The 24,440-nt window shown below is 40.1% G+C and overlaps 1 protein-coding gene and 1 long non-coding RNA gene across 2 annotated transcripts in view; one reads left to right on the top strand and one right to left on the bottom strand.

Annotated features, from left to right (window-relative positions):
• LOC126375612 (uncharacterized) overlaps nt 1-24,440 on the top strand; it is a 180,656-nt gene that overhangs the window by 109,039 nt on the left and 47,177 nt on the right. The gene's annotated exons all lie outside the window — the stretch shown is intronic.
• LOC126375509 (neuropeptides capa receptor-like) overlaps nt 1-24,440 on the bottom strand; it is a 117,626-nt gene that overhangs the window by 83,059 nt on the left and 10,127 nt on the right. Inside the window, exons 2-3 of the mRNA XM_050022474.1 lie at nt 18,100-18,190; nt 16,265-16,464 (exon numbers count right to left, since the gene is read on the bottom strand). Of these exons, the coding sequence (XP_049878431.1) occupies nt 16,265-16,464; nt 18,100-18,190 (291 nt within the window). The remainder of the gene's footprint in view (nt 1-16,264; nt 16,465-18,099; nt 18,191-24,440) is intronic.

The raw sequence follows: 24,440 nt of genomic DNA, 5'->3' as shown, positions 1-24,440 counted from the left end.
CAGGGGTTCCCATAGTGTGCGCCGCAGCGCCCTGGTGTGCCGTAGAAAATAAAGAGGGGTGCCGTGAGTTCTATCATTATTACAAAACTACAAATATTCGCAGGTACTTATAAACTTTTATTCATTTTGTGGATGTTTCACTTTCAGACTTGTAATGTATACCTACATTGATTTAGAAGATGTGTTGCTGTTGCAGTTTCTTGTCATTTTTCCTCAGCCTTAACACCTTGCGAAATGACGTAGATTCAATAATGTTACATTGACCTTCAACAAGTTTATCCATGATAATTACGTTGAATAAATGATGTTAATTTCTGATCATTACTGACTTTTAAAATATATTCTAAAATGAATATAAAGTCACGCCTGTAATCGTCATTTGGGTGAGCAGAACTTCAACTCGTTAAAAAACCAACTGTCAACCATCTTCCGTATTGTGCCTAAACAAAAACTAAAAGTCACTAATTTATGTTTGTAAAAATACCATCAAAAAAAAAAACAAATAAAAACATAATTCGATTCGATTTTTGAATTTAAATAAATGTCACCTTTTATAAAAAATCTTTTTCATGTTTGAAGTACCTTATTATAATCTATTTAAAGTACAAAGAACTATAAAATCCTTATTTAATAGCACAAAGCAATCACAATTCCAAGATTATCCAAATAAATTCTTTGAATCATAACTGTCAAAGCTGCAATTGGATTATCAAAGCCTGAGAAATAATGAAAATTAAATTTAACAAATTACTTAAACGTAATTTAGTCCGAGTCAGGTGTTTGACACTTCTATTACTAAGAAAGCAGACGTGATCGAAGGAATAAAATGAGAGGTTATTGAATTACATAAATAAGTAAATAGCTGAAAATGTAGATTACGAAATACTTATATTTAACCTTTGATAATAAAAATCTGTTTACAATTACCACTTTATAACTATTTTTTTTATAAAACATTAAAAAAAACACAACGGCCTCTGTGGTCCAGTGGTTGAGCGTTGGGCTCACGATCCGGAGGCCCCGATGATCCGTGCGTCGGAAAGCACGTTAAGCCGTTGGTCCCGGTTACTAGGTGAGTAATCGTTACATGAGCCATGTCAGGGGCCTTTGACGGCTCAATAATAACCCTGACACCAGGGTTGATGCGGTTGGTTGACAACCCAAACGATAAGAAGAATAAATACATATTTGAAATGTGCAAATTAAGCCCTTTCATTTGATAACTAACATACTCGAAAAAACATTTTTTTGGTCCTCAGTTTACTTATGTTTATGTCCTTTAGAGGGCGCACACCGGCTTGCTTCTCAAACGTGGAGCACCAGTTCGAACTAGTGTTGCCGCTCGATAGTGCCCTATCGATAGCTTTCGATCGAACTATCGTTAGTTTACCAAAAAACGATAATGAATGAATGAATGAAATATTTTATTTTCAGATATTTATCCATATTTTGTTAGTAATAGAAGATTATATCTAAGTTAGTAAAATTTATAATTTTCATTGGATGTCACATGCATGTAATATCGATAATTAATCGATAGTATCGATTGCTATTTTTAGCGATACTATTGATAAGTAACGATACTATCGATAGTATCGATAGGCCTATCGGTTGGGTAGATGATTTTGGCTGTTTACTATCGATAGTAAAACTATCGATTTTTCGGCAACACTAGTTCGAACCCCGTTACCTACCGGACTTGCACCATTGCAGACGGCGATACGGCTCACCTTATCACGTTGGTATATCCAGCGATGGACATCCATAATGGTTGATGGTTGCGATGATTGCGAGTGTGGAGTATCACCACAAACTATGGCTCACCTTTTGTGCTGTCCTAAGTGCCCTAACACCTGCACTATTAAAGACCTGTACGAAGCCACTGACAATGCCGTAAGCGTGGCCAATTATTGGTCAGCAAAAATTTAGCTTCGATCGCCATCGACTCACAAAGAATAAGATAACAGAGGTACATTGAGATATAGTCGTGTGCTTATGTTACGTTTATTTTTAACGTTGGCTCTATGAGAACGAACACGTGTTCCCGATTGAAAGAGAAGTTCACAATTCATGTGGAAACCCAACAACGGACGCTGAACAATTAAGTATATCCATTGATAAAAGGGGCCTCCCAAATAGCTCTGTTCAGAGAACGTTCTAGATCGAATCTCGGCTCGTGTTCTAAACCACTGAATTACTTTATGAGTTTGAATTCACGTTTTGATAGATAGAGATACATAAACACATAAACTATTTCCCACCGTAAACTGAGACTATGGAATTATATTTGCTCCGATCCTGACACACTTCTCTTGCTTCCTCCACATTCATCAATCGTTCCACACACGCGCGCCGGTTCAGAGTAGATCGCACTGAACCTTTTCTAAGGACATCTCCAATTTGGTCAATGTACGTCCTTCTGGGTATTCCTCTGCCAGCCCTACCACCAACCTTCGCTTTATATACGCTGCTTTAGTAATCCTATTATCCTTCATCCGTTCTACGTTTCCAAACCAACTTAACGTTACCTTCTGAATCTTAGTCACTTAATCATCTATTGTTATGCAAAATTACAACATTATGTTTGCCATGAAACATGTTCGCTGTGGCTGTAAAACCTTATAAAAAAGGTTCCTAAGTGGAGCCAAGTTGGTCAATGTACGTCCTTCTAGGTCTTCCTCTATCATAGACATAAGTAAGTAAATGTGTAAAAGTGTTTTTGTCTGTTGCCAAACCTAATAAATAAATAAATAAATATGACGTGGTTTCCAAGATTTCTGCCCGGTTAACAGCAATGGGCTCGCCTTGTCATATTAGATAATACTACATGGACCACACATAAATCTAATACTCGTATTGAGAAATACTCAACCAACTACGACAATAAGACATTGTGGTCTACATCTAGCTTTGAAAGGGTCTAATACTACTTGTAGGCACGCTCTTGTACTAAAGGCTTTGGCACGCCAAATGCCGGTGAGTGGCAGTGCAGTTTGAATGTGGAACGCGTGTTGTAAAACTTATAAGTGACACAGTATACAGGATGTTAGTGACATCGTAACGAATACTAAGCGGGATGATTCAGATCATAATTCTGAGTTAATATCAAGTGGAATTTTCCGTCGCAAAATTCCCGATTTTATGAATTATTTTCAATTCTAGTCATTTGCGACGGAAAATTCCACTTGATATTAACTCAGAATAAAGAGCTAAATCATCCCTCTCAGTACTTGTTACGATGTCACTTACACCCCGTACAAGTACATACAGGTAGCCATACAAGTATGTATGAGTGTTAGTGACACCGTAACGTATACTGAGGAGGATGATTCAAACCATGATTCTGAGTTGATATCAAGTGGAATTTCCTGTTTGAAAATTCAAGACAATTGTAGTGTTTTTATTTTATTATTTTCAGACGATTTGACAGAATCGGTTTTTTACAGAAGCGACTGCCTGTCTGACCCCCCAACACGCGAAGGGAAAACCAGTCCAACACAAGTTAGGTCACCTAACTCACGCCAATTTGTTACTTGCTCAAGGAAAACAAATAGCTTATTAACACTTAAAGGTATTACAGTAGCCAATCAGGTTTTCACCAAAAAATAATGCTTGCTAATGGCACACCCCGGACACTTCATACGAAAAACCTCGTTTTACACAGACATTACACATTGACGTTATCGTACACGCGTATCTGTGTGTGTGATGTCTGACGCCCATACTATTGAAGACTAAAGTAAGTAAGTAAGTACCCTTAATTGTATGAGTTATGTACGCCGTAATTGTCATATATGTATATATATTAGTCACAATACCGTAACCTTATAAATGTAAAAATGTTTTAATATATGTGATGTGGTTGTACTTTATGAATAAATAAATAAATAAGACCAAGGTAAACCTAGCTCAGCCGCTGGTAAGTAGCGGAGAGTTGCCGTTCTATACGTAGTAATGGGTAAAAAGAAAGAAAAACACAACTTTTTAGGAGAAAAAACGAATGAGAAGTGAAAAAGACATAATGCGGGTCTGCGCTCAAACTGCGACGCACTTGGTTTCGTGTCCCGAAGGCTTTAATAGCTGTTCTGCTAAACACGTCCTTCACTATAAAGCCTCACTAAGAAGCTTAGAACTACCCTTGGAGCAAACAAATAGAGCTTTACCGCGAGGTTTATATCTTTTATAGGATACACTTCGTTGAGTGTGCGCGGGAACTTCACGAGTTAATTCCACTCACTCCATTCCATCTACGGACCGCTAAGCATTTCGTCCTTGTGTTGTGGATATACAACCAATCCGTACTAAACATTTTGCCTCTTCCTTTTTGATGCGAACTGCGAAATATTAAAACTGTCTGACGTCGTTTGTTTTTCCGTTACTATCTGGGAGTCTTCAAGGCTGGAGTGAATATGCATTGGCTAGGTAAGCGTGAACCACCTTAGAGCACATCGTCACTTACCATCAGGTGAAATTATGGATTATTTAAAAAAAATGAAAAATGGTCGCGGGCCGGTTGCGTCAGTTTGTATGGAAACGCGTAGCCAGTTTCTGTGTGAACTCACAAACACACTTGAAAATTACAAAATAGAACATAAGCCCACGACTATATAATCTTAATTGCAGTAGGTTTTTTTTTGACGTGACTTATTGTAGATTTGCCGCAGATGGCATTAACTACTTGGCCGGACAAATGGGGAGCGCTAAAGGCTCTCACCCGGTACAAAATTTAAGACAACGGGCCTGAGGGTGCCCAGTTGGGCGTGAACCTCGGCTCAGGGCGCCGTCTGAGAGGAAGAACATTTGAAATAATTAATCGACCCTAGTGGGTTCTGAAGTGTTTGGTGTCGCGAGCTGATTGGCCGCCTCTATGGCTAGAGTAAAATTGCGGTAGTCAGAAGTATATCCATCGCTAGATGAACAAAATACCCACGCCTCACCGAGCTTTCTGTTAGACCAACGTGATGGTCGGACCAATCGTGTTAGTGAAATCTGCGTTTTAGATAAATTAATAACTCATTGGTGCAGCCCGTTAACCGGTTGAGAAGTAATCCAGTGTACAGGACCACAGTAATTTTACCAAATAGCATAAATGTAAATTAAATTCCCGGAACAAAACTCTCCCGTTCCCCCTGTGTGCATCAAGCTTTAGTTTCAGAAACTATTTAAACAGTTAACTGCAAAATCTCTGCATTTCGAAACAAAGGAACCAATTTTGTACCTTTAACGTCGCTAAACGTTCGCTAAATTGGTTTGCAAGTAGTATCTATATAATATGGCTGACTATGAAGTCCACAGTCAAAGCAGTTTTGATAAATAAATAAAATAAGGATTTTTTAACGTGATTTGCCTAGAACTCTTGACAATGCACTGCTTCGCAAGGAGTTAAGGGCTTGAGCGGGTGTTCCTATAGTAACATACGAGGATTATAGTAAATCTCTTCATATGCAGCGACTCGTATAATTACGGTCAAACTTCACTTAAATAAGTTTGTTTAACCTTCAATTATACATCAATCGGGTGTCCCACGCAAGTCCCTGAGGAATCATCGCATTTCCGAATACAAACTAATGAGATAATACGACTGCTCTCAGGTAGGGAGGTGCTCGTCGTAATCAAACAGCAATTCTCTTGAATAATGTTATATTTTCATAAACAATGTTAACTCTCCAACTCTTTATAGCAGATTACCGCAACCGAACAAAATTCCCGCCACCGCCTTTCAAAAAGGTGGGAAAACGTTCCCGTTCGAAAAAGAAGAAAATCAAAAATAAAAACAAAAGAAATAATATGCCAGTTCCAAATTATAATAAAGTCGTGACGCAGATTCACGACTTTATCCCGTCTGTTATTAAGTTATAATAATCTAATAATTATTAAATAATAAAATAAACATTACGAACCCCTAACACAAATGCAAACCATGTACATCAATTATTAGATTTATCGTGTATGAGATGGATGTGTGAGTTTCGGAGTAAGATGTTATCGTATTAGCATATTAGTTCGAGCAAAAACTTCCGCATAAATGTATCATAAGGAAGTCATAAATATGAAACCCTCGTCTTCAGATGCCAATATTGCCATTAGCTGTAAGTATTTTATATACATACCTGCCAGGGTTGCCTTAGAGCTTCCGCAGAACTTTTTTCCGCGTACATAAACAGATGTTTATGTTCGTGCGTCACCCAATAGGGTCCACATAATATCAGCGTCGTGGTTCACGCCGCGACTTGTGCTGAGTGAGGTCCTTTTATCACAGGACGTCCACCACCACCTTATGATCATTTCGACTAACATCCGTCTTGCTTTTTTGTAATTGTTTTAGTGGAAATTTGATATGATGTTGTTGTCTTTTTTTTTGTATGTGGCGTCCTTTCATAATAAAGTATTTCTATTCTATGTCTTTTTGATTTTTTTAAAATTAAATCTTGTATTTTGGCTTTGAAACGTGGTACATTTATCAAACTTCTAAAAGAATTATAATAAAACCCAAATAAGCGTATCAAATGAGTTTTAATTTAGCTGACATTTGTTCCGAATATTTTTAAACAATTGCCTATTGTAAAAACAAAAATGTACTTTTTAGTAATCAAATTTGAATTTGGAACGTTAACATTAAGAAGTAGAAGCCGTAATAACAAGAACTGTAAATGGCATTTATTATTCATTTCTAATTTCGAACACCTCGTACCTTCGTTTACGAAATAGAAACATGCAGGGTGTTTCGATTTTTCAATATGAAGTGTAAGTATAAGTACGGTCACGAGTACTAATATGTATACACTTTGAAACCATGTCACATTATTTTTTTGACAAATTAAACCGTAAGTCTCATTAAATGTCTAATATGATAGTGCGACAGGGTTCTAAAGTGGGTACATGATATTGGGCTCATGACTATAATAATATTATATTATTAGCGATGAATGGACCTGGATAACGATGGATATCCGCTTCCGTGGTCTAGTGGTTGAGTGTTCTGCTCACAATCCGGAGGTCCCGGGTTCGAATCCCGGTGGGGACAAATCACAAAAATCACTTTGTGATCCCTAGTTTGGTTAGGTCATTACTGGCTACACTATAAGATGATCCGTGCTTCGGGAGGCACATTAAACCGTTGGTCCCAGTTACTACTTACTGATGCAAGTAAGTAGTCGTTACTTGAGTCACGTCAGGGGCCTTTGGCGGCTCAATAGTAAACCTGAAACCAGGTTGTTGAGGTTGTTACTCCACCTCACAACCCACACACGAGAAGAAGAAGCGATGACCAGTTCAGATGATCAGTTCAGTTCAGACCACAGAGTTTATATTAATAATGGCTTTTTAAAAGAAATGAATTGACTAAACAGAATTTTAAGCAATACGGTTTCGAGCTATAAAAATACGAAAAGCAAAGTTTGGAGATGGTGATCGCTATGAGAGTCGAACGCAGTAAGGGCTGGTTGGTTGTGCGCCGCCTTTTAACTGTAGACTGGCCATTATCATGGCCCCTGCCGTGTGGCCATTATCACCACTTTCTCCTAACAATATAACAAATTGTTTCTGATTGTTAGTGAACGAGACAGTCTCCCAGTATTTACGAGACGGGTACATAATACGTGTCTCAAATCAGACCTTTGAAAGTAGATAATGGGTTCCTTTAGAACCGCAATCCTCTTATACGAAGTAAATAAATACCTTTAATGGTAAAGGTAAGCGGAGTGTTGATAATGGCATAGGTCGGGTGGGTGACACCCATTGCGGTTGTCGGAGTGTCACCCCAAGAGTTAACATTGTTATTTTTTTTATGGAATATAGGTAAGCATTATGACCACTAACTCACTTAACGGTAAGTGACGTTGTGATCGAATATGGGATATACTTACCTAGAAAGTGCCTATTCACTTTTGCCTTGAAGAGGCCCAGATTGTACTTATCGGGAAACAGATAATTATTTAATTAATTAGAATAAAGTACCTATCTAACCGTAAAGTGAACTTTGACTTTTGCCAAGCGTTCATGCATCCTGCGAACGAAATATGTTACTTATTAAAAATATTTACTTAAGTAAGTACTCTATATAACTTTGGTGACAATGCAATGTTATGGAACCGAGCTGGGGGGTTAAAATGGCCACATCGAAGCAATTCATCTAAGAAAGCAACATTGCTATTTGACAGTTGTTTATTTTTATGCACAAATGTCAAATTGCAACATTGCTTTCTTAGATGAATGGAGATCTCGTTAGAAACACGACACTGCGGTTCAGAACTCAAGTAGCAGATGTTGGAGAAAAATCTGCTAAACTGAAGTGGGAATGGGCCCGCCCACTTGTCTGCCGTATAACACATAACACAAAACACATAACACACACACACACACACGCGTACCACTGATATACGTGAACACGTCTGCCCCTACTACTTTAATTAATACGTAGTTAACTGTAATTAGCTTCACTAGCTTATAACATAATATTATTGTAAAGTATTGTAAATGAGCTGTTGTTAACCTGAATAAATAAAATAAATAAGTATGCATCCAGAAAAGTGGGCCAAAATTACATCTGATTGGTTCCCACAGGGTCGCTGACGACGAGGCAGACCACAACGACGGTGGAGAGACGAGCTGCACTTGGCAGAGAAAAGGGAGGCCTTTGCCCAGCAGTGGGATATTAATTAGACTACAGAAAAGATGAATTGCTTCGATGTGGCCATTTAAACCCTCTGATTTCATGATGGAGACTGAACCATCTCCTCAACTATTTAACATAATACCTTCGTGTTTGACACATAAGCTCACAACTATATACCAATAGGGTAATTAGAGGTACATTCATCACAAAATTAACTAAGTACCCACATCTCACCAAGCTTTCTATTAGGCCAACGTGATATATGGTGAGTCGTATCGCCGTTAATAATGGTCGTGAAAACTGCGTATGCTTCGTGTTTGGGCTCGTTAGATTTGTCTTCATATATCACACATTCGTGTATAGTGTGTGTACTAAAAGCCCTCACACGTGTTCACGAGATTCGGTATATACAGGGTGTCAGTGACATCGTAACGAAAACTTTAAAGGATATCAAGTGGAATATTCCATACGATATCTTTTTGATTTTTTAAATTATTTTCAATTCTACAAATACAAATATAGGTACTTTATTGCACCAAAATAAAAATAAATAATTACAAAAAGACTCTTAACTAGGTACATGGCAAATGGCGGCCTTATCGCTTAAAGCGATTTCGTCCAGACAACCATATGGTGAGGAAAAATGTAAAAATTGAAATTGAAAGATTGCGGGTACAAACTATACGTACAACTTACCAATAAATACATGCAAATAAATATATAACATACATACAAATATGTATATGTATAAACGTAACCTATATACCTATACCTCCTTATACAAAATACCGAATAATAAGCAACTGAAAACCTACTTACACTTCACACTTTTACCATACTTTTACGATGGAAAATTCCACTCAGAATGGGCTGAATCATCCCCCTTAGTATTTGTTACGACCTCACTTACATCCCGTACAAGTATTAGTTTTTAGTGACATCGTAACGAAAACTTTGGGGAATGATTCAGAACATGATATCAACTCAGAGTTGATATCAAGTGGAAGTTCCTGTCGGAATATTCCTGAATTTTAAGTGTTTTTTTTTTATTATCAGTTCCATACGTTGGCGATGGAAAATTCCACTTACTCAATGTCAACTCTGAATAATGGTCTGAGTCACCCTCAAAGGTTTCGATGTGACTAACAGCCTGTAGATATTCTTTCCCAAAAAATACCTTCAGAAATACGTGCTTTCGATCAATAAAATACCTTATGTAGGCATTTATAAGTGATCTTATTTCATTTGAATTGCGTCTGACTATGACACTGGCATCTGGCTTTGAGAGGGCATTAGATAATCGAGCCTACAGCAGTGTTCCTCCGGTTAGGGTTAATAACAGAAATAATTCGGTTATTAACCGAAATAAATATGTGTTAACAGTACAGGCGTATACCGAAACATTTCGGTATTCTTTATTAAGGGGGTTATTGCGAACACTGTTAACAGAAATTAAAGGTTAACAGGAATGATAGGTTAACCGCTTTACAAACGGTTATTTTTGCATGTTGCCATTCCGTCGTGCGAAATGAATGCTGGCAACGCTGCGCCAAGCAACCTGCAGGCACTTGTCGGCGTCGTTTAATCGTTCCACGCGCTTTGTTTTTTACTATTTCGACGTTTACTTTTTAACCAGCGACGCTACGCGGAAAGGTCGTAACGTAGTTGCAGAACGCATGATCCGATTTGGTTACATTTTTTTTTGTTTGATAGGTGATAATTACGAGAAGATTTGTAGACATGACGGAAGGATCCAGGGTCTGATGATGACCAGGTTATATTATATTATTATATCTCGACAAAAAAATTACGCAAGATCGCCGAGTTTGAGTTTGTTTGACTTGTCTTGATGAACACTCTGACCCTAGGTGGTTGTTGGTGGTTGATACTCAGGGTGTGATGATAACCAGGTGGTTATAAGGATAGGAGCTCGTTATTAAAATAACGCTAGACCTCCGAGTTTGGGCTTGTTTGATTTGTCTTGATGAGCCTTCTAGCTATACTTGGCTTTGGTGGTTGGTATTCAGCGTCTGATGATGACCAGGTGGTCATAAGTTAGGAAATCGATATTAAAATAACGCGTAACCTTCGAGTTTGGGCTTGTTTGAATTGTCTTGATGAGAACTTTATTGGTGGTTGGTATTTAGGATTGGATGATAACCAAAAGGAAGTTTGGGTTTGTTTGATTTGTCTTGATGAGAACTCTGACTCTAGGTGGTTGTTGCTGGTTGATACTCAGGGTGTGATGATGACCAGGTGGTCATTTGTATTGTCAACTTAGAAACTCGATGTTAAAATAATTTGCCTTGACGAGCATTCTAGCTCTGGTTAGTATTCAAGATCTGATGGTAACCAGATGGTTATAGGAACTCCATTTTAAAATGACGCAAGATGTGGTTACTAGTATGAAGTCGGAAGGTAGTCGTCATGGAATCTAGACAATATAATAACGCTCTCTAACTCACTTGTTTGAGTGATCTTGAATATTACTCTGATCTGAGATGGAATTGGGATGCATCTTAATATGTAGCCATAGGATGAAGTCCGTATCGCATGGTTTAGGCGTATGGTACGTTACGGTTTTGTATGATGCGTATATTAATTTAAAGACTTGAATCGAGTCTATTTTTTAGTCGAGGAATCGACTGGATTCGACTAGAATCGATTAAAATGGACTGGATTTGACAAGCACCTAGAATCGTCACAATCAGCTTGAATGGACTTAAACTGACACAAATGACTTGATCCACTCCACTAGACTGGATTCCACAAAATCGCCTGGAAACGACTAAAATCGCCAGTTTTTTATTAATAATATAGGCTCACGTTTGAAAACCGCGTCATTCTCACCTGGTGGTATGGGACGATGTGGTCTAGGGTGAATCACGCTTACCTAGTAAATGCCTATTCACCCTAGCCTTGAAGAATGCCAAATTATAACGAGTTGGAAATGCAGACAACAGTTCCAGTCCTTTGCTATTCGCATCAAAAAGGAAGAGCCTAAAGGAAGTATCCTATAAAAAACCGCTACCCTTCGTCTGTGTTTTAGACTTTGGAGTCGAGTCTTCACTAACGACTCATTGTCTACGAGCTTTAATGCTCAACGCTCCACCAAGTCGAGAGCGGCCAACCGAGAGCTGGCAGAGCCTTGCCAAAGGTGACAGCAGTACTCCATACTACAACGAACCTGTGCTGTGTATAGATCGAGCAACTGCTCTGAGGGGAAATATCATCTGACTTTAGAAAGGATGTCTGATTTTTGGCTGCAATTTTGTTATAGACTCGGTGTAGCAGTCGAAGTTTAGGTTGGCAATTAGGTCCATACCATAGAGCTCGAGATAGTTGGTAATTGACGTGGATATTAGTGATGGTGTAACGAATGTAAATTTTTAGACATTCGCGAATGCGTATACGAATATCTGCAAAAAATATTCGCGAATGCTAATATTCGTTACATCACTAATGGGTACACTCCGGAACATTGGAGCCAGATTCGTTTCGCGGTGAACAGACATACCTGGGTTTTGGAAGCGTTGAATTCGACCAAGTTGTTGTCACCCCGTTCTGAGACGGACTTAAGGGTCAAATTCACACGATTCATAAGATCCTGATAACAAGTTCTGATAACGCTGACATTCCTGGTGCTTGTTCTCCGTCACTGTGCTATCGTCTGCATACCCATAGGACATAAATCAGCAGATAATTGATCTGGAGCAGGAAGATAGTGGGAGAGAGAACAGATCCCTGAGGGACTCCGGCACTAATACCATGTAAATCAGACGAGCACCCATCGACGACTTCCCAAATCCGTCTATTCCTCCGGAAGTCAGATATCCAATTACGCAGGCTAGAAGGGATCCCATATGCCGGAAGCTTTCCAATAAGCCTATGGCTATATTTCCAATAAGACTCTCCCAAACCCTATCAAAAACCTTTGTGATATCAAAGGACACGGCAAGAGCCTCGCAAGTGTGTAGCGTACACAAGAATTCGCCAGTTGACCTATTACGGCGGAAACCAAATTGGCGGTCACTAAATAGATCGTTGGTGAAGGTACGCTAGAAGGGAATTGTTCAAGTTCGCTGAAATGGGGCGGTAGTTAGCAGGGTCGGCACGGCACGACTACCTTTTTTGGACACAAGCTGCACATAGGCAAGCTTACATGGGTTCGGGACTAGTCCTGAACCCAAAGAGAGCCGGTAGAGCCGTGTCAGTACTGGAGACGACTCAAGTGCACAGTTCTGCTGTACGATTGCTGGAATACCATCTGGACCACGGAACTCATTCACGTCTAGAATGTGAAGCATTTTTAGGACCTCATGTTGCCGGATACAGATCTCTGCCATTCTTCTTCTTCTTGTAGTTTCGATGGCATTCAAATTTTTTTCAGCCCAGTATTGCCATTGCCAGATCACAAAGAGGTACACTAGGTGGAATATTGTTCTCAGCATCTAGACGAGAGTCGCAGGTGAGGAGATAAATAAATTTGCCTTCTCGTGCGCGGTATAGGTCAGCGATCCATCAGGTTTCAGCAATGGCGGCAACAACAGACGGCAGAAATTAGCTAGATAAATACCAGTTGGGTACTTAGCCAGTTTCGCACCGATTTGGCCTACTTATATGGTCGAAACGAGCTCCGCGTATTGTCCTCTTGCAAGACTTGGCGGCGTTATTCGGAGTTTTCTTCAGAGTTAGGAGCTTTGCAGGTATATTCTTCACCCCACACCCGGTATGTGGGTCTGCGCAGCTCGTCGGGTCTTCTGAAGAAAAGCATACCTCACTCCAAGGATAGGACGCGAAGAAGTGCCGCATCTCATCCCAGTCTGCTAACTTGTATCGTCATCTTCGCCTGGATTCTCTGCGGTTAAGATCAGATGGGGGATAGACAGATAGAGATCTCACCAAACAATGGCCGGAAGTTCCTAAAGGAAAGTCACTGATACTTGATATCGGTCCGGATCAGTTGTCGGCAGAAGTTCCAAGCAGTTGGTGGTATGGTTGGCAACGTCAGGTACCCTTGCAGCGCAATTTACCAGCTGTGAGAAACTTAGTGACAAGGCAAAAGCCTGCACCTCTTTGTCAGCATGGTCGGTCTGCTGGAACGGGTACAAACACTCTTGATGGCAGGCGTTGAAGTCCCCCAGAAGAAAAAGTTGCGTTGAGGGATACTATACTCCGCATTACCAACTCCACTTTGCCAACTCCGATGTGTCATTAAGGTAGGTGAATAACCTGGAATCCAGTCGAGTGAAGTGGAATCTAGCCATCCTTATCGATTCCAATCAATTTTGTAAATTTTACTCGAATCCAGACGATTTTAGCCGATTTTTAACGATTCCATTCAATTTTGTCGAATATAGCCGATTCTTCAAAAACGCTTGTTTCCCGTTTATACCCATCTTTCTCTTTCCAGCTGAGTTTGTTTTAATATTTTACTCTTCGTTAGTAATAACCTATAAAACCGAGGTTAACCCTTGATATGTGTTAACAGGTTTCAATAGGTTAACAGATTAACGTGTTACCGTAATAAAAGGATACCGATTGAATCTGTTAACCTTTTATATCGGTTAACTTTTTAAATGGGTTTTCCGAACACTGGCCTACAGAAATCAGGAGAGCCTTATAATAATACTGAGCGACTGTAGTGGATAAGACATACTTGAGATTTCCAGTTATAATACAATAGACATATCTAATAAGACATGTCGCTGAAATATCAGCAATTCCTATGGCCTCCGTGGTTCAGTGGTTAAACATTAGCCTCACGATTCGGATTACCCATTTTCACAGCCTCTGTGGTCCAGTGGTTGAGCGTTGGACTCACGGAGGCCCCGGGTTCGAATCCCGGTGGGGAGATATCACAAACGTTACTTTGTGATCCCTAGTTTGGTTAGGATATTACAGGCTGATCACCTGATTGTCCGAAAGTAAGATGATCCGTGCTTCGGAAGGCACGTTAAGCCGTTGGTCCCGGTTACTATTTACTGATGTAAGTGAGTAATCGTTAAGTGAGCCATGGCAGGGGCCTTTGGCGGCTTAATAATTGTTTGGTTTGGTGTGGGTTGATGAGGCTGGTATTGCACCTCAACCCACACGATAAGAAGAAGACCCATTTTCAAATCCCGGTGGGGACATATCACAAAAATCACTTTTCGATCTCTAGTTTGGTTAGGAGATGACAGGCTGGTCACCCGACTGCGTGAAGGTAAGATGATCAGTACTTCGGATACGTTAAGCCGTTGGTCCCTGTTACTACTTTTGGATGTACTTAAATACGTAATTAAAGCACATAATAACGGGTTCTTACCGCGTTTAGATGGGGATATGAGACTCCCGATATTTCAACACTGTTGCAAGTGCCATGATCACGGGACGACTGATGAGATACCACGTAAACTTAAAACTATGTACTTAAATACGTAGTCGTTACATGAGTCATGCCAGGGGCCTTTGGCGGCGCAGGTTGGTTGGTTGGTTGGTACTCTCCTCACACCCCACACGATAGAAGAAGAGTCCTAGGGTGGATATTAATAAACTAATCTCAGCTTTCTCAACTGCCTTCAAGATCATGTCAATGTGACAGTTCTTATATATTTTTTATTAAATTTATTCAAATGAAAAACTTAAACGGTACATTTACAAATCATCCCCGCCAAACTTATGAAGTTTGATGGCGAGTAGCGCTCATATGCTTATATCTTAATTTACCTACCGACAGTAATTATTTATACAAATTATATTACTTACAGCTATCGAGCAATAAATACTTAGTTTGAATTTTAACAGATTTTTACTTAACTTATTATTTTTTCTTAACAAGCTTATTTAATTAAATATTTTTGGCACTAAATATGACGACAATCTTTCTCCATAATAATTATTTGTTTTGGGTTGTATCAGTCTTTTCTCTCTTACACTTCTTGTATTGTATTTATTTTTAACGGTTACTTTGTACTTTTCGCTATAGTAATGCTCTAACCCAATTAAGATTCAACACGGACTTAGTATAGATTTAGAGAGTATAGAGATTATAGAAAAACACGGACTTCAGTATAATCTTGAGGGCAGTCTCAGCTGAGATTTGTTTATAAATACCACCCTTTAAGTGGGTTCCGTACAACCTGAGGGTTCCGTAGATAAATCGCCACGATCCCCCGGGTTTTAAATAAGTACCACGTGTAACAATTTCAATATTAAAAGTTAAAGTAAAGAAGAAAATGTTTCACTTAGTCTTTCTAAATAAAGTTTTTCTTCCCGTTAACAATGTCCTTGATTTATTTTGAAATCGTTTAGGGATTTCATAAAATAAAAGGTATTTAGTGGGTGTTTCGGTATCTTAAAACTTTGGGAACCCCTGCCTATTATAGTTGTTGTTGACTATTATGGGTCATACCTACCACGTTGGTCTTATAGAAAACACAGTGAGGTGTGGGTACTTAGTTCATCTTGTGATGGATGTGCCTCTGACTACCCCAATAATCACTTATCTTTTAATAACCTTTTTTTAAAAGTTTCTGTTTCATTACTAATTTACAAATTATTTATTACTTTACAATAAAAATTCTGAAGACATCTGCAGCATGACCCCACAGCAAGATACCGTATTGTATGAAGCTTATGATGGTGGATGTTGTGTACGTTATGACTTACTGGGCGGGTAGTCTCTGTAGGAGATGTCAGTGTAGAGGGCCAAGGGCGAGGCGCACAGGATGGAGATGAGCCACAGCACGAGGATGATGCGCGAGGCCCTCGTGAGCCCCGCCATTGCGTACAGGTGCAGTGGGTGACAGATGGCCAGGTACCGCTCCAGGGAAAACGCTGATATCGTCAGCACCGATACATATGTTGCTCTGTAACAAAACAAATACAGTAAGTTAAGTTCTTTAATGCAGGACGGAAGATGCAAGTCACAGGTACTGTAACCTGATAGAAGGCAGCAGTAATTGTCAGTACTATTCAAAGGCGGAGAACAGGAGTCCTAGTCATCATCATCATCACCAGCCCATTAACGTCCCCACTGCTGGGGCACGGGCCTTCCCTATGAATGGATAGGGAGATCGGGCCTTAAACCACCACGCGGGCCCAGTGCGGACTGGTGGTTAAGAGTCCTAGTACGGCATTGAAATAGACTGCTTTGGGCACACTCGCGTCTGACAGAGTACTGCGGGGTTTTACCTTTTGGCAAGAGGTAACCCACTGCACTATGTATCCATAAAAGTAGCATGGAGAACTACACCGACAAGAGCGTGGCACTTAAATCAATGATGATGTGATGAAATTCACCTATGGATGTCGCAAAAGTATAAAACTGAAAATAATTAAAAAAAAACCAACAATTGTTTTTTCAATGAGGAAATTCCACTTGATATCAACTCAGAAGTTAGAAGAACCACGGTCTGAATCATTCCCCTCGGTCGTTACTGTGTCACTAACACCCATACGTAATTATATGACTACCTGTACGTACTTGTGCGGGGTGTTAGTGACATCGTAACGAATACTGAGGGGGATGATTCAGGTCAGTATTCTGAGTTAATATTCAAGTGGAATTTTCCATCGCAAAATTAGTTATAGAATTTAAAATAGCACAAAAAATCATGAAAATTGCGACAGAAAATTCTACTTGATATTAACTCAGAGTAATGGTCTGAATCATCCCTTTCAGTATTGTATTATCGTGAGCCCGAGGCTTAACCAACCACTAGTCCATGGGTAGTAGCGATCGCTGATAAAACCTCGGCGCGGGCCGTCGTCTGACAGGTTTATAATTGAAAGAATTAATCGACCCTAGTGGGTCGATAGCGATAATCGATAAATGAGGGAAATTGTCGACCAAGCCGGCTGGATCGGAATCGGGGTAATCGTGATTAGGTACTTACCTATAGGTACTTACTAAGTACTATAGGTACTTACTAAGATAGTGTTATAGTTACTTGTAACATCCAATTATAACAGTTCAAACGTTATAATTAATGGCAATATTTTATACGAAAAGTAATTAATATTTATAAGTGATGGTTCTTGAAACTTCCACGAGCGAATCTGTCCAAAATAAATTTCACTTTGTTGCGTAAATAATTACGCAATATTAATGAATTATATTCGATGTGATAAAACAGAAAAAAGAAAAGGTCGACAAAAAGGGTGTGAAGACCTTGACGGTTCCAGAGGTGGACATGGGAGCCATCGGGACGGCAATGCAGGACGGAAGAGGTGAGTCACATGGACTGTAACCTGACAAAGGGCAGTAGTAACTGTCAGTGTTATTTAAAGGCCGAGGACAGGAGTCCTAGTACGGCTTTGAAATAGACTACTCACTCGCTGCAGACAGAGCACTGCGAGGCGGAAGGCAAGAGGGAAACCACTGCTTTAATTTTGCCTAAAAAGTAGCATGGAGAATGCTTCACCGACAAGAGCGTGGCTCTTAAATTAGTGATGATGATTGATGATGATGATATTACAAATTATATAGTAAGTATACTTACGCCTCAGATATCAAGGCTCGTAGTTTGCAGAACACCACCCCTAAGCTATAAGGGTACTGGTGCCAATATACTGACAAGTCGTTTGGTAGGCCTGCAACAAAAAACATTTATTAGCCATCATAGTCAGGGCACATAGTGGTGGAACTAGGACGTGGCGCCGGGGGGCGCCAAAATCAACCAAGAAGGGACAACCCTGGCCGGCAGCCCTGGGATCTACAGGGAAGCAACTGCATTGGACATACGGGCGGATCCAGAGGAGTCATGATGATGATGAATATAGAACACGGTCTCACACGTAAAATTAATAACTAAACTAATTTTGTTCCACGTGTAACATAACGTAAACAGCCTATATACGTCCCACAGCTGGGCACAGCCCCCCTCAATGAATCGGAGGACGTGTATGCACCATACTCTACTACACCCCAAACACACACACACCTGCCTACACATACAGACACACACAAACACACACACGTACAAATATACGCACGCACGCACGCAAGCACGCACGCACGCACGCGCGCGCACACACACACACACACACACACAGCTTACAGCCCGTGTCTATTGGTTAGAGTGTTAGGGGTCACGATCTGGAGGTTCCACGTGTATACTTTAAAACTCCTTTCATGACTACATTAAAAAAAGACGTTCTAGATACTTATTTCACAAAGTTAATAAAAGATAAGTAGCAAATCGTTGGAGGAGACAATATTAAAAGTTTTAGTATCTAATAATATCCACTTCTACCTAGATACCTATCTAATATAAAAAGGTCAGATTGAACTTCAATACAAGTAATAAGGCAATAAGGGAGTTTCCAAGCCACGTTCCCAAAAAAAAAATAGATGACACTGTACAGAATTGCCTTCGTTTAACATTCTAATTTCATGGATAACAGACATAATTATCTTTTAGATTTTCCACCTTTTTTTTGATGTGACTTATTGTAGATTTGCCACAAATGGTATTAACTATTTGGCCGGACAAATGGGGAGCGCTGAAGGCTCTCACCCGGTACAACGTTTAACACAACAGGCCTGAGGGTGCCCAGTTGGGCGCGAACCTCGGCTCGTCGCGCGTCGTCTGAGAGGAAAAATATTTGAAAGAATTAATCGACCCTAGTGGGTCGATAGCGATAAGCGCTGATTGAGGGAAATCGTCGACCACGTCGGCGGGATCGGTATCGGGGTCCTGAAGTGTTTGTCGCGAGCTGATTGGCAGCCTCTATGGCTAGAGTAATCGGATCGTAACATATAAGTATGACAGCAAGAGCGTATAACATAGTACCCACTGAAAAAGGTACCGTGTGTACTGTCTTCTTCTTATTGTGTGGATTGTACTTAACGGCCTCCGTGGTCCAGTGGTTGAGCGTTGGGCTCACGATCCGGAAATTCCGGGTTTGAATCCCGGTGGGGACATATCACAAAAATCACTTTGTGATCCCTAGTTTGGTTAGGACATTATAGGCTCATCACCTGATTGTCCAAAAAGTAAGATGATCCGTGCTTCGGAAGGCACGTTAAGCCGTTGGTCCCGGTTACTACTTACTGATGTAAGTAAGTAGTCGTTACATGAGCCATGTCAGGGGCCTTTGGCGGCTCAATAGTAACCCTGACACCAGAGTTGATGAGGTTAGTGTACTCCACCTCACAACCCACACGATAGAAGAAGATCGTGTGGATCGTAAGGTGCTGCGTGTGTACTGTGCTGAATACGGAGAAATGAAAAGTCATTATACATCATCATCATCAGCCCATTAACGTCCCCACTGCTGGGGCACGGGCCTTCCCTATGGATGGATACGGAGATCGGGCCTTAACCATCACGCGGGCCCAGTGCGGATTGATGGTTATTAACGACTGCTAATGCAGCCGGGACCAACGGCTTAACGTGCCTTCCGAAGCACGGAGGAGCTCGAGATGAAAACTTTTTTTTTTGTGGTCACAAAGTTGCTTTACTTCAACAATCGCACACCGAGCACGTTAACTGCTGCGCCACCGAGCTCCTCATTATACATCAATGGTAGGTAAAGGGTGAACATTTGAGGAAGGAAGCATTTTGTATCATTTATAATACCTCAAACGTTTTTCTAAGGACGGAATTCCTTTGAACAGTCTTGTCATTTACAAAGTCAACCCTCTAACAAACCTTCGAATAAATCATTAATTATTTTCAAATTGGTTCGTTGACCTCAGTATGATAGGTACAATATTTGAAACGGAAATGGACATAAAATACAAACAAATAAAAGATAAGTAATTGATAATAATTGTGAAGACTATGACTCGCTGGAGGCCCATGTTGGTTTGTCGTTATAATATTAATAGGAGACGGGGTCCTCTTTACATTAACTTTATTGTTCCGGCAACCGTATTTCTAACCGGAAAAATAACGAACGGGGGTTCTGAAACGGAGAGCTGAACCCCGGTACCACACCCCGGAGACTTCATACAAACAACCTTGTTTTTCACAGACACTACACATTGACGTTATCGTACACGCGCATCTGTATGTGTGACGTCTGAGGGCTGAAAATTACAATACCCAATTTAACCGTCATTACTTACTTAGGTAGTTTACATACGAAAGAAGATTTTATAATCAACACCACACAAATCACAAACAAATATTAGCATGTTTTGATGAACAATTACCATGAAAAAAATATTAGGCGCCACGAAGGCGCTTCAGCGCGGGCACTTAGTGTGAGATCAAAGAACTTGGCTGTCCAATTTTTAAAATTGGAACATTTAATTTAAACCGATATAAATTTTAAAAACAACGGTTCGCGCCTCATTCACGATTCAGGGCTAAAGTATTCCAGGGGGGTGAGGCAAACTTAGATCAAACGCTGGTGGGGAGAGTTGGCGTTTTATACGTAGTATTATTCCTTATTCTATGCACGGGCTTGCACCTGGCTCAATCATTATGATGGCGATACGGCTCATCACTTGTCACGCTAATCTAACACTGCTGGGTAAAGTCTCCCCTTAATTCTTCTACTCCTCTCAATTTTTTTTAGAAGTTTAAAAGGCTATTCAGACATTTAAATCCCTCTGCTCAAAAGAGATGACAAAAATAAACTTTTAAAAAGTTTTTACTCGCCTGCTCACATCCAAATGTTTATCCGGATGAGTTCACGATATGCCTCCGGCTTTCTGACTCTACCAGCTACATCTCATTATAACTTAATTAAATTTCAATTTGGTGAGTAAAATATGCCAATGACAGAAGCTCGACCACAAGCCTTCACCATAGATTAAAATAAATTCTCAATATCGAAGTATGCCTTGAACAGAATTCCGCCGTTTTAAACTGTTTCTCGGATAATTTGGATGAACCTACGCAGATACCAGTAAATACTTTGAATAATAAGTGGTTTATAGGGGGACACATGTACGTACAGTGCTGAACATAACCCTTTTTTTTGCTTCCCCGCAGTCGGGTAAAAATAGCGCAGCGTCCCGAGCCTTCGCCGGCTGGGTAATTTTTTTTAACTTATCGCATTCTTTTAGAGAAATGCACATTATTATTATAATGGTTCATTTATGACCATTACAAACGGCGATACGGCTCACCACCTATCTACAGAAAGGTCGGTGATGTGTGTATGGATGTACCTCTGACCAGTGGCGGCCTAGCAAAATATTTAGGAGGTGCGAGACCTCAGAGTGGCACCCCTCAGCCCCTTAAAATAAAAATAAAAATGTTTACGGCCACCAGGTATGAGCAATCTAACCATGAAGTTAGCTTGCGGCCAGGGTGAACCAGTCTTGGTTGATTTTGCCCCCCACGCCCCCCTGTTTCGGCGCCCGGGGCGGTGACACACCTCGCACCACCCTAGAACCGCCACTACCTCTGACTAACCCAAATGGGATACAGCCGTGAGCTTATGTTATGTTATAAAAATGTATTGTGTTGTCGGAGCCATGCTTAATATCAACAATAACATATCATACCTAGTCAATCACATAATATAAACTTAATTAAAACACATAATAACGGGTTCTTACCGCGTTTAAATCAGTCATCCCGTGATCTTTGCAGCAGTGTCGAAATATCGGGAGTCTCATATCCCTGATTTAAACGCGGTAAGAACCCGTTGTTATGTGTGTTAATTATAATAATAACCGCGTAAACCTAAAACAAAATAATATAAAATTCTTACTTAAGAGCCAGTTCACACTGATTTTCGTTAGAAAAGATTTCTATGAAACTGAACTAGAACTGAGCTTAAACAAATCACACAGAGGCGATGCCGCGAGTGTTCCATTTTTTGTATTCCAGTTTTTAATTTCGCGAATGAACTTAGTAAACTTAGTGAGAAACAGTGTGATAAGACAGAGATGTGGTGTAAAAGACGATATAGTGACTAAGATTGAGAAGGGAATGTTAGGTTGGTTTGGACACGTAGAGCGGATGAAGGATAATAGAATTGCAAAAGCGGTATATAAAGCGACAGTTGATGGTAGGGCTGGCAGAGAAAAACCGAGAAGAACTTACGATGACCAAATTGGAGATGTTCTTAGAAAATGTTTAATACGATCTAATCTGAACCGGCGTGCGTGTATGAAGCGATTGATGAATGTGGAGGAAGCAAGAGAAGTGTGTCAGGATCGAAGCAAATGGAATTCTATAGTATCTGCTTACCCCGGTGGGAAATAGGCGTGAGTTTATGTGTATGTATGTACTTAGTAATCTGGGCGTGTATGGCGCGGTCTTTTAAAGTCCGTTCCCGGTATGTTTTTACCAGACACGTGAACCATGCAAGCGTTTTTTTAATATCCGTTTTAATTTCCTCATCTACCTTATTACATAAGTACCTATTATAGTCGTATGTCATATGCGTAATTTTGTTTTTAAATATCCTGTTTCACTTCCCCGTACAGTAACATAATTATCAAAGGTAAGTATAATATATTGTTTCCATCCCTTTGAATACGTAGATACGTAGAATAACTCAAACAATATTGAATTTTTTTTTTGCTGTAATATGTATTTCATCATAACTAATTTAAGAGCCACGCTCTTGTCGGTATAGCATTCTCCGTGCTACTTTTTTAGGGAAAAATAGGGCAGTGGTTTCCCTCTTGCCTTCCGCCCCGTACTGTGTGTGATGCGAGTGGGATTGCGCTTAGAGTAGTCTATTTCAAAGCTGTTAAGACGGATCTCAAGTGCCCAAAATTTCCATCGCGTGGAGCCTATTTCGCAACTTATGTTGATGATGTTATATTGTTTGTATACTGACGTTGAACCCGGTACACCTGATACCTGGGTATTTATTTCCCTTATCCCTTAAACGTGTCTCGGTACGAGCGTAGAGTACTATAGAATAATAACGTATTGAACGGTACTCTGCGCCCCACAACAATGAGGATAAACACTGCCTATTTCTCCCATCAGGTGTCGCTACTGTTGAGTGTTCTTAAATTTCGACAACAGACCCTAGGTTTCAATACAAATAGCGTTATTAATACAAATTATCTGTGGGTTATGCCTTAGAAAAACTAAGATAATAAACTTGTAACAAAATGTATGAAATATCTTATTTTATCTCCTTAGTCCCTTAGTTGCAGCCTCACGTAATTGATGGATTGGATTTATTTATTTTTATCGACTGATCTGCTATCAATTTATCAATTAGCAATCCCTAGTGTCATTGGTCAACGGGTAAATAAAATTAACCGTGGTCCCGTTAATGGGTCACCTTAACGGGACCACGGTTAAAGAGGGTTCATAACATTTCGCCTTTATTTTCTGTGAGCATTAAAAAGCAGAAAATTTCAAAGTTATTCTACATGAAATGAACTTTCGGAGGTATGTGTGTTTCGACCTAACCTGTAATGGGCTGGTTTCCCGTTTGCGGGTTGGAAGGTCAACAGGCAGTCGCTTCTGTAAAAAACCGGACCCGATCTTCAGGTTAGGTAAGCGGACCCTGTGAAAAACGGGATAATGCTAGGGGGATGATGATTCTACTCCAAATGAATGCTTCTTACGTGTTATGTTATATACCGGGTTGGTATAATTCGTATTAAATAGTACTTAGGTATTTTATTATTCCCAAAAAAGGTTTTAGTGAAACGAGTCGTAAATAATTTATTAGTGAGAGTGAACAAAAACTGGAATTTAATTAGTTTGAGCTGCCAAGGTTTTTTTCTTTTTGGCGTGACTTATAGTAGATTTGCCGCAGATGGCATTAACTACTTGGCCGGACAAATGGGGAGCGCTGAAGGCTCACCCGGTACAACGTTTAAGACAACAGGCCTGAGGGTGCCCAGTTGGGCGCGAACCTCGGCTCAGGGCGTCGTCTGAGATGAAATTAATCGACCGTAGTG

This window comes from Pectinophora gossypiella, chromosome 19 (genome assembly GCF_024362695.1).
Source record: "Pectinophora gossypiella chromosome 19, ilPecGoss1.1, whole genome shotgun sequence".
Taxonomy (NCBI): domain Eukaryota; kingdom Metazoa; phylum Arthropoda; class Insecta; order Lepidoptera; family Gelechiidae; genus Pectinophora; species Pectinophora gossypiella.
The sequence above is the reverse complement of the archived record's forward strand: the minus strand, read 5'-3'. Positions and strand labels throughout refer to the sequence as shown.